The sequence below is a fragment of the Harmonia axyridis genome, chromosome X, assembly GCF_914767665.1.
Source record: "Harmonia axyridis chromosome X, icHarAxyr1.1, whole genome shotgun sequence".
Classification (NCBI taxonomy): Eukaryota; Metazoa; Arthropoda; class Insecta; order Coleoptera; family Coccinellidae; genus Harmonia; species Harmonia axyridis.
Genome location: NC_059508.1, coordinates 13090728 through 13106248, shown reverse-complemented (window position 1 = coordinate 13106248; position 15521 = coordinate 13090728). Strand labels below are relative to the sequence as shown.

At 34.5% G+C, this 15521-nt stretch overlaps 1 protein-coding gene across 2 annotated transcripts in view; it reads left to right on the top strand.

The window, feature by feature from the left end:
* Positions 1 to 821: 821 nt before the first annotated feature.
* The window catches only part of LOC123686068 (protein eva-1 homolog C), an 86381-nt gene continuing 71681 nt past the window's right edge, over positions 822 to 15521 (top strand). The window contains exon 1 of one of the 2 annotated variants that reach the window (XM_045626029.1): positions 822 to 1053. In XM_045626029.1, the coding sequence (XP_045481985.1) occupies positions 873 to 1053 (181 nt within the window). In that variant the 5' untranslated portion in view covers positions 822 to 872. The remainder of the gene's footprint in view (positions 1054 to 15521) is intronic. The other variant, XM_045626028.1, reaches the window with a different exon arrangement.

Genomic DNA, 15521 nt, shown 5'->3' with positions numbered 1-15521 from the left:
GTAGAGCCACATAAAATTAATTTCATGTTGTCAATTCGCAGTTGAATCAAATGAGATCAGGCGATATCAAATTAGGACCAGAGCGAATTTATTTGTACTATTTGGTGAGTTTTCAGTGGCAGACATTGATTGCAGTTTTGAGAGGAAAATTTCGAGCGCATCAATCTTTTTGACACCTATGTGGACCTGGAAGGTAATTGATGAAAAATCGTGAAAGTGTTTTCGAATTTTCCAGGTTCGCCAAATCTACAGTAAATGCGAATCCAGCAGGAAAGATAAATCTGCCGGCTCACTTGTTATAGTCGTTCAGATGTAATGAAAATGTGAGTTAGCAGTTCGGAGAAGGGTTGCGGATACCACTTGCAGAGGCTAATGACTAGACCTTATATATCTGGTTGGCGTTTCCGCGGATGATACAACAACGGAAATTTTCGAAAGATTGATGATATCACGCTCAAGTAATGGGACTCTATCCACCGGAATCGGGAGTCTGGATGAACGAGAGAAGTGGCTCTCGCTCTCGCCAGTTCTGAAGCAGCGCGCTGAAAATTCTCGGGGCCTCCCCCGAAAAATGCGTGGGCGTCGAAGGCGGCCGGGTTTTTCGCCCGAAATTTATCGGTGCATATGCAAAGAAATTTTATTAATGGTTTTGAACGCTGTCAAAAGTGAGAGACTGAGGGCATTTTATCCAGAAAATATCGACTAATTCAGGGTACAAACATTATAAATATCCTGGTGGAGTGTGGCGCCCATGCGGTCGGAGTGTTCCGGGCGCAATCGGGAACAATGCAGACGCAGAAACGCTGATCGTGAAATCGGGGAGATGTAAGCATAGTCGGGTTGTAGCCTTACGGGGGTTTGTACTCAGATGGATGGCTCTGCTCGCCGCCACGCTCAGCGATCTCTCACTCGTTCCAGTGCCAGTGTCATCGCTCGCTAAAAGTGACGCTCCGGTTTTTTCGCGATATGTTCGTTTTTTTGTGATTGAAAAAATGACTTCGTTCATCGTACTTGTTCTGTTGAATGTTCTCGCCGTCTCCGGAGACAATTTGGGTACGTTTTTAACTTTTTTATATCCCTTTTATTTCATCCTCTACTGTTTTTCTCAACTTTCAGACGCACCGCTCAAACTAAATTTGCATAAAAAAATAACGCCGGCAGAATGTTTCTATGTTTGTTTTATTATGGTCAGATGTAACGCAAATATTTTTTTTTGGTGGATAAATACAGAATATAATCAATTGAAAGGATTCGTATATGAACGCAACTTGGAAGTTTACTGTTTTCACTAGAATTTTATGGTAACAGTTTAAATTCTAGTTTAACATTAAAATAACTATTCAACTATTATATGAAATTATGTATTAATTTAATATAATCAGTGAATCGACATTTCAATAATGTTTAAATAAAATCGAAGTGTCAAATTCGTTGAAAAAAGAAACAACGTGTATTTATGATGTTCATTAGTTACAATAATTCGTGAAATCAACCAGAATTTTCATAATAAAGAAAATAACGCCGGCAAAATTGTTTCTATCTCTTTGTTTTATTGATCAGCTGTATCCTAATTATTTTGTTTTTGGTGAATAAATACAAAATATAATCAATTAAAACGATTCACATACCTATAAACGCAACTTGAAAGTTTATTGTTTTCACTAGAATTTTATGGTAACAGTTTCAGTTCTAGTTTAACATAAAAATAACTATTCAACTATTAATGAAATTATGTATTAATTTTATATAATCAGTGAATCGACATTCCAATGATGTTTAAATAAAATCGAAGTGTCAAATTCATTGAAAAAAGAAACAAGGTATAATTATGATGTTCATTAGTTACAATAATTCGTGAAATCAACCAGAATTTTCATAAAAAAATAACGCCGGTAAAATTGTTTCTACGTTTGTTTTATTGATCAGCTTTAACACAAATATTTTGTTTTTGGTGGATAAATACAAAATATAATCAATCAAAACGATTCGTATATAAACACAACTGGGAAGTTTATTGTTTTAACTAGAATTTTATGGTTACAGTTTCATTCTAGTCTAACATCAAAATAACTATTTAACTTTTATATGAAATTAATACATAAATGATAATAGATCAGTGAATCGACCTTTCAATGATGTTTGAATAAAATCGAAGTGTCAAATCCGTTGAAAAAAAAGGACAACGTGCAATAATGATGTTCATCAGTTATAATTATTCGTGAAATCAACCGAAATTTGCAAAAAATAAAACGCTGTTAAAATTGTTTCTACGTTTGTTTTATTGATCAGCTTCAACGCAAATATTTTGTTTTTGGTGTATAAATACAAAATATAACCAATTAAAACGATTCCCATATGAACACAACTTGAAAGTTTATTGTTTTCACTAGAATTTTATGGTGACAGTTTCAATTCTAGTTTAACATCAAAATTGATGAATTGATTTAGCTATTATATGAAATTAATACATACATGACAATAGATCGGTGTATCGACATTCCAATGATGTTTGAATGAAATCGAAGTGTGAAATTTGTTGGGAAAAGGAACAACGTGTAATTATGATGTTCATTAGTTACAATAATTCGTGAAATGCCACAATTTAATTCGTTAAGCGATGAAACAAATGAGTGGTCCTTTCGGTTCAATGAGCTACATTTGGTTGAATATTGATCAATTAGTATTCACAATATCCCTATTATTTGCGTAAATGCGATAATGTATTTCCTTTAAATCATCGAATTTTCCTCGAAAAACATGATTTTCAATGAAAAAATTTTTCCTCAATTCATTGATTTCGATTCCAACATTCTTCTGAAACAATTGAATGGGCAATATTCCATTCAATATTGATACTTTTTTCGCAAAGCGATTGTTAAAAAACTGAACTGGGTATATGACGAACAATCGAAATGGAATATTCAATCATGGTATCAATGTCATTAAAAAATTTATGCGGTGAGCTTTCATAGGACAGACACCTCTTCGAAAATTCCATTGGTATCCGGTACATTTGTTTAACTATCCAGGGAATTCAATTTAATCCCTGTAATTAAACCGTAACTGAGCTAAGTGATTATTGTTGAAATTGAACTGTCCATTGAAATACCGATGTTTTTCTTGACATGCATGTCTGATTGCATACTGCTGGATTCATTGGATTGATCCAGCTATATAATTGTTGTTTAAGTAGACCAGGCATTGATGCATATTGTGGAATGCTGAAATCGACCGCAATTTCAATGCTCCTCCAAATACTTAGCTCAATTCAACATCACTTGTGTTCGGATTGTGTTTGGCGAACACAGTTTCTAGGATTATGTATTATTTATAAGCCTCCTGTACATTCAGGTGGTGAATTTCTCGACTTGTTTTGATATAACCATAAGTTAGATAATAAGCATGCTGATTATGAAATCTCGGATTCTGGAGATTGATTATGTTTGGCCCAGAAGAAGGTTTCGATGTCTCATATTGAATCTGGTCCTTCTCTTCCGGATCATATTAGTTTTACCGGATCCTAGAGTCGAGCAACGGCAAAATAAACGTAGCTTTTGTTTCTGGAGAAGAGCCATTTGGGCCACATGCTCCCATTTAATAAGGCCTTATTCATATCTAGTCGGCCACATCCATATCGGCATTTGTTTGATGTAAGGGCGTTTTGTTAAATGAATGCTCCTTGCCAGAAAGTGATTGTCTTAGTGTTGACAGATTGCTTTGGATTAATGCCTTGGAAATTAATTAAATAGACATCTACGTTCATTGTTTCTCCTTCATTCGATTCGTCTTCGCGAAATCCTTGGAAGGATTCACTGATTTGAAAACTAATTGAATTGGTTTGACTTTAATTATTATTTTGATGAATGATTAATGTAATTTCCAGAAATGAGAAGAAAGCTACCGTTTATATAAATGCTGGATGTTATGATGCGAATTTTAACTTCATCTTGATGAAAGCCTAATCCTTGTTTCTTCTGTATGCTACTCTGATGGATTGTATTTCCTTCTACCAAAAAACTGTCAACTTCATATGACAGGTTGTTCATTATCACTTGTTCTTATTCGGTCTTTCTTTCTTCAAGAAATTGAAATTACTTGTATACAAAAATTGATGCGATAAAGAATATTGTTAAAAATTTCAACATCTCTCATTTATGTTTATTATTTTCAATAATTAAACTAGGAATCATTCAGAAAGCCTCCCTTGAAATTAACAAATATTCAAAAATCGTCCACTTATAAGTTTGTATCAAATTTAGTTAGAACAATTGTTGCTATAGGTATAGGATAATTCTTTCAAACTAGACAACAACAAGAATAAATTGAATTCAACCGCGAATTCGTCATAAGACAAAAAATTCTGCAGATACTAGTAAACGAGCGTTTATACTGAAACAAAATTTTCATTTTATAATTATCATTTTGATGAAAGATTAATCTAATTTCAAGAAACAATTTTGTGTACCAATTTCATTATATTGATGAAATTTCATTACTTAACATATACTCCTGTTTATCAACATTACAATTCTAAAATTGAGGCTGTGTCAATGAAAGATTCATTGGATAGAAGAACTTTTTTCTTTAGATCTATTAAGTCATTCGGACCATTTCAAAGAACTGTAATACATTATTGATGAACAGTTCATTGATTTAATGGGAATAGTTCTTTGCTACAATAAAAACAATATGATGAAAGACTTTTCATCGTTTCAGTGTTCCTTTTCGTCTGTTGAAAAATTTTTACTGAATTCATAAATAAAATGAATTTTTTATTTTGGTTTGTGTACATTTTAGGTTCAGTGCAAAATGTGCTTTATTTCGTCAATCCATTCCAGCAGTCAGATGAGTAAGTTATTCTAAGATTGCCTTTATGGGAGGGAAAAATAATTTTACCATCAAGGGGATGGTTCGGTGAGGATCACAGAAATTTCAGGGATGGATGAATACGGAAGAGTTCTCGCCATTCAGTTTCCATTATAGACTCAGTTTTGCACAACCGTCAAGCCCGAATTATAGGGTAGTCAGGGAACTCCAAACCACTTTGCATACATTTTCTGGAAACTGTGCCAATATTCTCGATTCATTTTCATCCCAATGATCAAATGGAGCACTGGCACCAATCGGAACAAATTCTCCAGGTCTTGCCTGAAGTTTTTCTCAATCTCGAACTTCCCTTCGATGCTAACGCTTTGCATACAAAAATCAATCATCAGAGAAGGAACAACCTAATGAAATGAACATTTTATATTTTCCCCCGGTCTAAATCCATCCTGATTTAATCTATATGGCGAAGACAAGAACAGTCCGAGAATATTTAAGCAGAAATTATTTATAATGATAAAGAAAATTCAACTCACCCTAATATTGCCAATGTTTCATTTCAGGTTCTTTAGAATTTCAAATTCTGAAAGCGTGAAGCAAAACAAACACTCTACCAGAGGGTGGGGCACTATGACTGATCGTTCTTTGCGCCTGAAAAGTCACCACTCCACAGTACTAAAAGTTAAAGCTTTCACAAGGACGTGCGGATAAACAAACTTACAGACAGTCATGAAACCAAAGTTGTTCATTAAGATCTACAATCGTTTCGAATGCAAAAATGTTGATATCGAACGCCAATAATTTATTCCATTCCAAAAGTGATAACAGACTTCCATTACCATCATTAGTCTCGAAAGCAATTTGAAAATCTTTCAGCTTACAAATATGTACCTAATTGCATTTGATTGAAATAAAAAGCAAGGTTACTGTTTCAAGCGAAAAAAACAAGTATGAAAGACCTAGAAGTTTTAAATTATCAGCTTAGGTTCATATCTCGTGTTGATCTCTTATCCAAAACCAAAGAAAACTCAAGCAGAACATCGAAAGAAAATCCTTATATTTCAGTGACAACAGATCTGCCGAGATATTTTGAATGATGTGAAATTATCCTGTACAATGGATTAAATTTTCAATTGGCTAGGAGTAGGAATTCACTTTTAATATTTTACAATTCCAAACTCTCACACTCCCAAAGTTTGTCTCCCATCTGGCCAATTGTAGTAGATCTATCTTCTATATTTTTCCTTTTTCAGCATTACCGTAGCGAAAATATTGTCCTATATTTCAACCTCTGCAAATTTACGATCCTGTTAAATCGCCTCTGAAAATATTCACAGCATACGATTCAGGAGCTGTGGCTCTCTACAGGTACATATAATCTATCTCTGTTTCTTGGGTCATTGGATACACCAACATATGAATATTGACACGAATCATTAAGCTCAATTCCTGAATGACTGTTCATCCCAGATCATGCAAATAGAGAACGTTCAATTCGATTAATACTGTCATTCCTTGGACAAATATTATTACATTCTACTCGAAATTGGTAGTCATCTGGAGGTGATAGTTGAACAGATATCTACTCGGATATCTCTGAGGAAATTGCCCATATCTACCTCAAGATCTCCTGTCAATTGTGCCCATTACATCCTGTTAATTTCAATTTGATTTGATTTCGCTAATAAACTTTCACCTACTATTGAATTCACATTTGAGGTCATAAAAAGTCAGTATATGTAATTTTTTCCCGAAATTTTGCATGTAGATCCTTCAAGCACAATTTGGTTTAAATCTTTTGCGATAAATTTTGCTTGCGAAACAAAAAACATATAAAAAATAACCTCAAAAAGTGCTTCAGTTTTGCTAACTATGACAGCATAATAAAATGACGAAACAGATTTGAACAGATATTCTTTACTAAACATTTTCCTTTGTATACCGATGGAGTAATATCGTTATAGCAATATGCAGAAATATAGGACTAAAGAAGTAATTAAATAACGAAACAATTGAAATGAGATAAGTAAGGACAGAAACAAACTCATTATTTATTTTATTCATAACGTCGAGATGGAATTTAGTTATTGAAATTCGAGAGAATCAAATATTTACCTCTTTTCAATTCCAGAGACTCAAAGGATCTGAAATTAAGAGGAAATGTAATGCTACAATGCAACATACAGTGTATTCAAATCTCTAAAGAATTCCCTTCATACATTGTAGGGATGTAACGAATTTTTCCTGGACTGCAATATCTATATAAGCGTCCATCCAATATTCCAAAATCTTCTGATGTGTATAATGCTCGTCCTTAATACTGGACCTCAATTTTATCTTTATATCAGAAAGCAGAGACCCTGATACGAATCGAAATCTCTTTATAGGGTATATTGGGAATTCTTCCTACTCAAATTTCTTTGTTAATGAAAACTTGCTTTCCAGATAAAGACGATGGATATAGAATATATTCCATAGGGAATTCCTTTATGAGGTTGACATTTCGAATGATCGAAATTTTGGGAAGGACTGATATTTTCAATAAGTCGAATAACACATCCACAAATAAGACCTCTTCGAGCTCACTGAGTGTAATTTCAAGAGAAAAGTTTAATGTATAGACAGGTGAATCACTTATAATAAAACTGTGATTGTGGTCGAACTTCTTCAAGATCCTTTTAATTATAATTTATGACGAAATCTTCCCATCTATTAAGAATCAGATCAGTCCTGAGTAACATGATTTTATATCAAGGGGATCTTGGCTTCATCTTCTCAGTTCCAATTCGGTGTTTCTGGCCAAGGTGAATCTTGTCCACTACTGCTCCTATAATTTATTAATTATTTAATTATGGATGATTTAAATTTTATGATTTACAAAATGTAGCTGGTGTTTGCGAAGGATTTCAAATTATTTCTTGGCATTATTGGTTTGCAGAAATGCTATATGTTGCTAAGTGTTTAAGGAGATGCTGTGATGATGTGAATCGAATGATCTGAGATTGAACTCTTTGGTCACTTTCATTGCTCGAAATAGTACACATGCTCCTACATGGCAATTTCATATTTCTTATATTATCTTTTCATAGAAAAATGAAGCTCATGTTTATTGTTGAAAAAACAACAGTTTGGTTCAGATTAATCATTTTCCAAGTCAGTGGGAGGATTATCCACGGCAGTGTTCGAATGGGCATGAAATAAAAAAAAATGAAAAGGTGGATTGGACGTTCCCCCTGAGATGTTTTTCTGCTGAATCGGAATGACTGAAGAATTCTGATAAAATAGGAACGGGATCAGTCAAACTCTTCCGGCACTGTTCAAGTATCGAACACTTCCGTTTGTTCGGGACAAGAACGAGGTTTGCTTCCGTAAGATGTGTGTTTTGAATAAAAATTCTTTTGGCACCCAATCGATATCTGGCCCCATGCGGATGAATAACACAGGCCAATATATACAAACCCCGAAATTCATATCTTTATGTTGCATATTTCGTTGGAATTTTGACTCCGGAGACGCAGATAATCCACTTCCCAAAACTGTCCCGAATATTTTTGCTTAGAAAACCGTAAATCCCTTAGAAGTTCCAGTCTCTTCACAAACTCGAAAAAAATCCGACAAAAATGATCTTTATTACGATATAAATATCAGTGTTTCCACTCTGCGGGCTTTCGTTGTATCATTCATTTCGCTTGCCAAAAAATTGGCTAACATTCCGCCATATCCGCACATGATTTTTTGATGCTTGTGAAGTTTTTAGATTATCATTTGAGTTCCGTACATCAGCCGATATTGTAATCGCGACAACAAAGGAAATTGCTTTCATCTTTCCTTATCATTTCTAATAATAAACCTCCAGAATGTTTCAAGTGGAAACTTCAAACAGCATTTGCGAAAAAATCAAAAATTGATACTCAATGAAAATTTATCAGCACGAATGACGCAGTTTATGCATTCTTGAAATTTATCGTGGAAGATCTAGAAGCAGACTCACTATCTCTAGGAATTTTATTGGATTCAACTAAGATGTTTCATGCTGTCGAACTCAAAAGAATGATTTTGAAACTAAAGAAATTTGACATACGTAGAATAGCTTTGAACTGGATAAAGAATCAAGAATAGGAAGCAATTGTCACAGTGAAACATGCAAATCGAGAGTACCTATTCTCGAATTTCCTTACAGAGCTAAAAAGGGGATACCTCAAAGTTCTATTTTAGGACCAGTAGTGTTTATTTTCATTACGAACGATATCACAGCATTTATTGATTTCGAACTTTTTCTGGCTGGCATCAAAAATGAGGGACTTATAGACCATTTTCCAAATCTCTGAATATCTCAACTTTACCATCAGTTTTTACTTTGGTATTGTCCACTTTTGTGTATGTATATAACACTACTTTCAACAGGAATAGAGATTGTAACCAGTATTTCGCTCGCAATCAAAATTATTTAATTATTACTACATTTAGATTTAGATTTAGGACAGTCCGACAATCATCTATGTTCTTAGAGGTGGAGGTCTTTAATAAATTGAATACCGTAATGGAAAAACTCGAATAATATTTTTTGAAACAAAAGATTGAAATCTTTTTCAATTGATAGAGGTTTCTATAGCTTATCAGAATTTTTGCAATGAGGTGCACAGGGTATCCCAAATTCGATACTCACTGAAAGCATCTCCATAACTTTAAGACTCCCGATTTCTTTTTTCGAAATAATAAGATATCAGAGAGCAGATCATAGATATCTTGATTCGTTCTCGAGTTACAGGACAATTCTAAAAAGTTTCATTCAGTGATTTTTAAGGTTTAAAGGATACTCATAACAGATCAAAAGAATTAATTACAGTTTCAGAGGTATAGAGAAAAAAAGGTGTTTTTTAATGGGACACCATATATTTTTCAACGCATTTGTTTAGCCACAGGTTTGTCGAAAAGCATTCCTTTATCAGTTTTTCAAAAATTCCATCCGTTTCAAAGATATTTAGTTTTTTGACTTCATTTTTTTATGGGACACCCTATATATAAATATTCAGTATTGAAAGAAAAGTCACCTTGATATTCTATATTTCCATTTTGATTAAACTTTCTATCGAATACTTTGTCATTATCAAATTCAAGCAGAAACATTTCAATCGAAAATATTTGATCTCTTCAAAGGACAATAACCGTGAACATTTTCGATATAAATACCGAGAAAGGTATTGAGGGGTTCAACTGAATACTAAAAAAGCTTTTTTCTCATTCGAAATCAATAGATCCGAAATTTAATATTCGCCAAGGTTCTGAATTCCCACTCGAGGGTTCAAATTTTCTTCATCAACGTCAACAAATATACAAATTGGTTTCGCCATTAAAAATGAATTAATCTATTCCAAACACTTCCCTCTCTCTATCAAATTTTTCGCGTCTTTCAAACAAACGTTTTTATCTAAGATGATAGTATGACGGAATTACTTAGATAGCAGCCAGCCTTTCATTGATCCCCATAAAAAGGAAGATTAAGCTCCCTAAATCCCTGACGTCCTTTTTGCCCCTCTTATTTACGACAATAAAGGCAGAACTTTTTTTACGTATTCAGAAGGAAAAACAATTACAGAAGTTCGATATCGGTTGATTCTAGGATTACCACCATGAAAACTTTATCGTTTCACTGTTCCAGTGCAGAAATTAAAGGGCTTCAATCTTTCATTAGAGAAATACATCGGGAAGAATGTGTTACTCGGGTCTAGTGAGAAATTACTTTTTTCGGAAAATACTTTTTTGAACGACTTGATGCGTTTCGATTGATTCTTGCATAATGCATGAAATATTTTGAATTTTCCTCAATTTACGTTATGAAAAATCTGAAATGAGGATAAAAGAACTATATTTGTTCGCGGGATGTTCATGTTTGCTCATCAACTAGATACAATTTGAAAAAACTTAAATTTATTGGACTTACTATATCGACATGATCCCGACTTACATTTTTGGAATATTTCTTTTTCAGTTTTCCATAATCGAACATATGTTCATCAGGTGTCAGTTCAATATTCGGTAATAGGATCTTTCTAATTTATTATCGATTGATGCGTTAATGATCGGTATGCCTCTCTTCTCTTCACCATAGTAACTAAGGTGGTAACTATGGTGACGGAAAGAAGGGGTACCGAATATCTACTTATTTATCGATAAAACATTAGTAAGATCCCACCAATTATTTGTAAAACCCTCAAAAATGTTTAGTTGCTAAAGAATCTTCATTGAATCAGAATAAATTCAAGGAGGCTCAACGTTAAAAACGTTTTTTTTTTGAGAATGCTTTGGCACACCAGCAATTTCAGAAACTTCGATGACATATCAGATAAATTCAAAAATACGAGATTTTCGAGAATCAATCAGTTTTTCTTCAGTTGGTTATTTCCAAGGTATTTTATGTACATTTCACAAGTAACCTGCAATTGAAATTATCATATATTTCATCCAATGGTGTTGACGAGATTGAAATATGTTCTTTATTTTAGATTTATGATGTCTCGATTGTCAATTGCTAGTTATGATGATGAAGATACAACGATTCTCTGAGAAAATAATGAATTCTTTCAAATTTTATAATAGAAAAAAATCCACTTACATTGAATAATGAAAGCAAGCCGTCGGTGAGTACTTAGGACACTTATTATAGAAGAGAATTTCAATATTGACAGCTGCCCAGATAGTTGGCTATTCAAAATTAAACCTCTTATTGGAAAACCAATTTGTGGCCGTATATCGGCAATAACACGGCGAATGTTGTTTCCAAATGGTCAAGTGTTTGTGGCTTATCCGCATAGACCAATGACTTTACATAGCCCCACAGAAAGTAGTCTAGTGATGTTAAATCACAAGATCTTGGAGGCCAATTCACAGGTCCAAAACGTGAAATTAGACGGTCACCAAACTTGTCTTTCAATAAATCGATTGTGGCACGAGCTGTGTGACATGTTGCGCCGTCTTGTTGGAACCACAGCTCTTGGACATCATGGTTGTTCAATTTAGGAATGAAAAAGTTAGTAATCATGGCTCTATACCGATCACCATTGACTGTAACGTTCTGGCCATCATCGTTTTTGAAGAAGTACGGACCAATGATTCCACCAGCCCATAAAGCGCACCAAACAGTCAGTTTTTCTGGATGTAACGGTGTTTCGACATACACTTGAGAATTAGCTTCACTCCAAATGCGGCAGTTTTGTTTGTTAACGTAGCCATTCAACCGGAAGTGCGCTTCATCGCTGAACAAAATTCGCTTATGAAAATCGGGAACAACGGCAATCTCATTTTGCACTATTTGCAAGCATTGTTCAGGCGTGAGTTTATTCATGATGAATTGCCAAACCAAACTGAGAACAAATCACTTGACAGCTTTTGAATCGGTCGCCATCTTGAACAGTAATGCCAACTTAAAGTTATATACCTCGAAAAAAAACACCCTTTACTACTACTATAAAAAAAAGGAATGGAAGAAGATTTGCAGCGTCTTAATAATAATAAACCAATGGGGTAATAATCATGTCTGGAAACGGAAGTAAGTCCCGAAATAATATGAATGGCATATCGGGACACATTTTGATCCTATTGGATATGAAATGATTCATAGCGGCTGAAAGCTATTGGAACGGTATATCGAGCCAGGGTAGTATATCATGCCGGCCTGAAAAACTAGCACCATTCGAAGAAATAATGTTTCGATTTTAGCGGCTCAGTAAACCAGGACTAAATCCCGAATTCTCGGGAATAGCGAAGTCCTTCCCACAATGAGATCGAGCAATGGAGTCAATTCCCGTATATTATGAGATGGCAATCCATATTTCATCTCGGCATCAACACCATTTTCATTATTTTTGCTTTGTAGTTTTTTTTCTACGGGGACTTTCTGACTTTTCGCCACAAAAGGGTATAATTGTGCCCGTCGAGACCTCGGAAAATAGAATTTTCAGGGCGACAAAATAACAGTAATTTTATTTTCTGAAACGAAAACGAACTACTGAAAGAGAAGGACGAGATATATCTGGGAATTTTCAGCCTCAGATACTTTGTATCATAAAATGTAATTTTTTGTGGAATTCACTTATGTGTGCATGTAATAAAGCAGTAGAAATCAATGTACATATGCATTCCATAAATTTTACAAGTAAAATAAGAATATTTCACTATATTCACAAAAAAATGAATTTTTAAAACTTTCCAGAATTTCACGGTTTTCACAATGTAACAGGCCAATTGAAAAGTCCCCGGTCTACCACAGTAAAACACATTTATTTGCCAAAATCCGATTTTATTATTCAACATAGTTGCCTTCGAGGGTGATACAGCGATTATAGCGATCTCCCAACTTTTCGATGCCATTTTTGTAGTACGATTTGTCTTTCGCTTCAAAATAGGCCTCAGTTTCGGCGATAACTTCTTCATTGGCGCTAAATTTCTCTCCAGCGGGCATTTTTTGAGGTCTGAGAACAGAAAAAAGTCGCTGGGGGCCAGATCTGGCGAATACGGTGGATGCAAAGGCAAGTCAAAGCCTAATTCATGAAATTTTGCCATTGTTTTCATTGATTTGTGACACGGCGCATTGTCTTGATGAAACATCGATTTTTTTCTTCAAATAGGGCCGTTTTTTAACTATTTCGTCCTTCAAACTATCCAAGAACGCTATATAATAATCGATGTTGATGGTCTGGCCTTTTTGGAGGAATTCAATGAATATTATACCTTGCGCATGTCAGAATACTGATGCCATAACCTTGTCAGTATACTGTTGTGTTTTTCCTCGATTTGGATTCGGTTCATCGTGTGCACTCCACTCAGCTGACTGTCGATTGGACTCCGAAATGAAATGATGAAGCTATGTTTCATCCATTGTCAAATATTGACGCAAAAATTATTGCACTTAGACAGCTTCAAACACTGCTCAGAATCATTAACACGTTGTTGCTTTTGATCGATTGTGAGCTCGAGCGGCACCCATTTTGCACACAGCTTTCTCATGTACAAATATTCGTGAATGATATTATGTACTCGTTCAGATGATATCTTCACAATGTCTGCTATCTCGATCAACTCCACTTTACGGTCATTTAAAATTATTTTGTGAAATTTTTTGATTTTTTCGTCCGTGACTGCCTCCTTTAGGCGTCCACTACGTTCGCCGTTTTCGGTGCTCATTTCACCACGTTTAAATTTAGCATACCAATCAATGATGCTTGATTTTCTTGGTGCAGAGCCCGGAATCTCTTCACCAAGCCAAGATTTTGCTTCAACTGTATTTTTTCCCTATTTTTTCAAATAACAAATGTAGCTACACTCACAACACAATATCTTACAAACTAACGGTCGGACTGTTGTCAAATTTTGACACGTATCGTTTGAAAGTTGGTGCTAACTAAAAATCATATGGATTTAATACTAGCACCGCCATCTGTGCATCAGACCGGGGACTTTTCAATTGGCCTAATATTCGTATTATTAATATGCTTTGTTCCATTAAAATCCGATGAAATTGAAAAAAGTGATCATGTAAAAATTTCATATATTCGAAGAAATAGCAACACCTACAAAACATTTTGTTTTCCACAATTTTAGCTCCAACAACGTTTAGAAATTGTTGAATTGTTTTGTCAAATGCTCATTTGTGAATACTAAGAAAAATTCAAGAAGAGTTCATGAACGACATTATTCAGTTAATCGACTCAATATATTCATCATTCCGATTGGATCATAACCAGTCTTGAAAAACAAATTTTGCTCCAACAGTAAGAAAAGGGTATATAGAACGGATATTATATTGCTGAATTTGATATTGACAGAAAAAGAACTTCAAGATGGATGGGACTTTCTTCCAACTTCCTACCTTTAGTTTGAATAATTCACATTGAGATAAACACCAATATTTATCGAACCAACTTATTCACTTCAAGACAGAAATAAATCTTCCTCTTCAAACAAAGCTAGAAGATGCCAAATATTGGATTTAAGGCAATCTTCACGAAGAGAACGGTGCCTTTTTCATAATAAACGAGCGAGAGGAGCTTCAAGTAAAAATTAGTATGAAACAATGGACCTTCGTATAAAATTCCCAGAATTTATTTTCATTATGAATCTACACTGTATTGACTTTCATCCATCCAAATCCCATTCGTTATCCAGCTGACTTGTTTCCTGGATCAATTGGTTGTGGATTTGTCCTTTGTTAAGGGGACGAAACGAAATCTTCTCTTGATCTCATGCTGTCGATGCAATGAAAGAAGCTGTTCAAGAGTTCAGCTTACTCGTTACTCTGAGAATAGCTGTGGATCTTCAGTTACGTGTTGTCTCTTTCTCGATATGTGTTGAAGTGATTTCAGCTCCTTCGTATAAGATAAGATCCAATTGGTATCATAGAGAAACAGATACTATTCTTGGGCATCTGTTGACTGTCATCTTCAGAAACTATCCCTACACAGAAACCAGACACCTATCAATCGCATCAAGTGGAATTGATAGGGAAAATGTCCAGCAAACATTTGTGGCTTTATCGTAACAGATGTGCATTTTATGGATAGATAATCTTTTTGTTATCGAGAGCCGAAGAATAGAAGTTTTTCGCTTCTTTTTTCTTGTAACTGTAGGTTATGCAAAGGGAATTCTGGATTGCTATCTAAATTTGGGTGTTAGGTTCAGTGGCGTAGCTTGCCTTAGCGGCG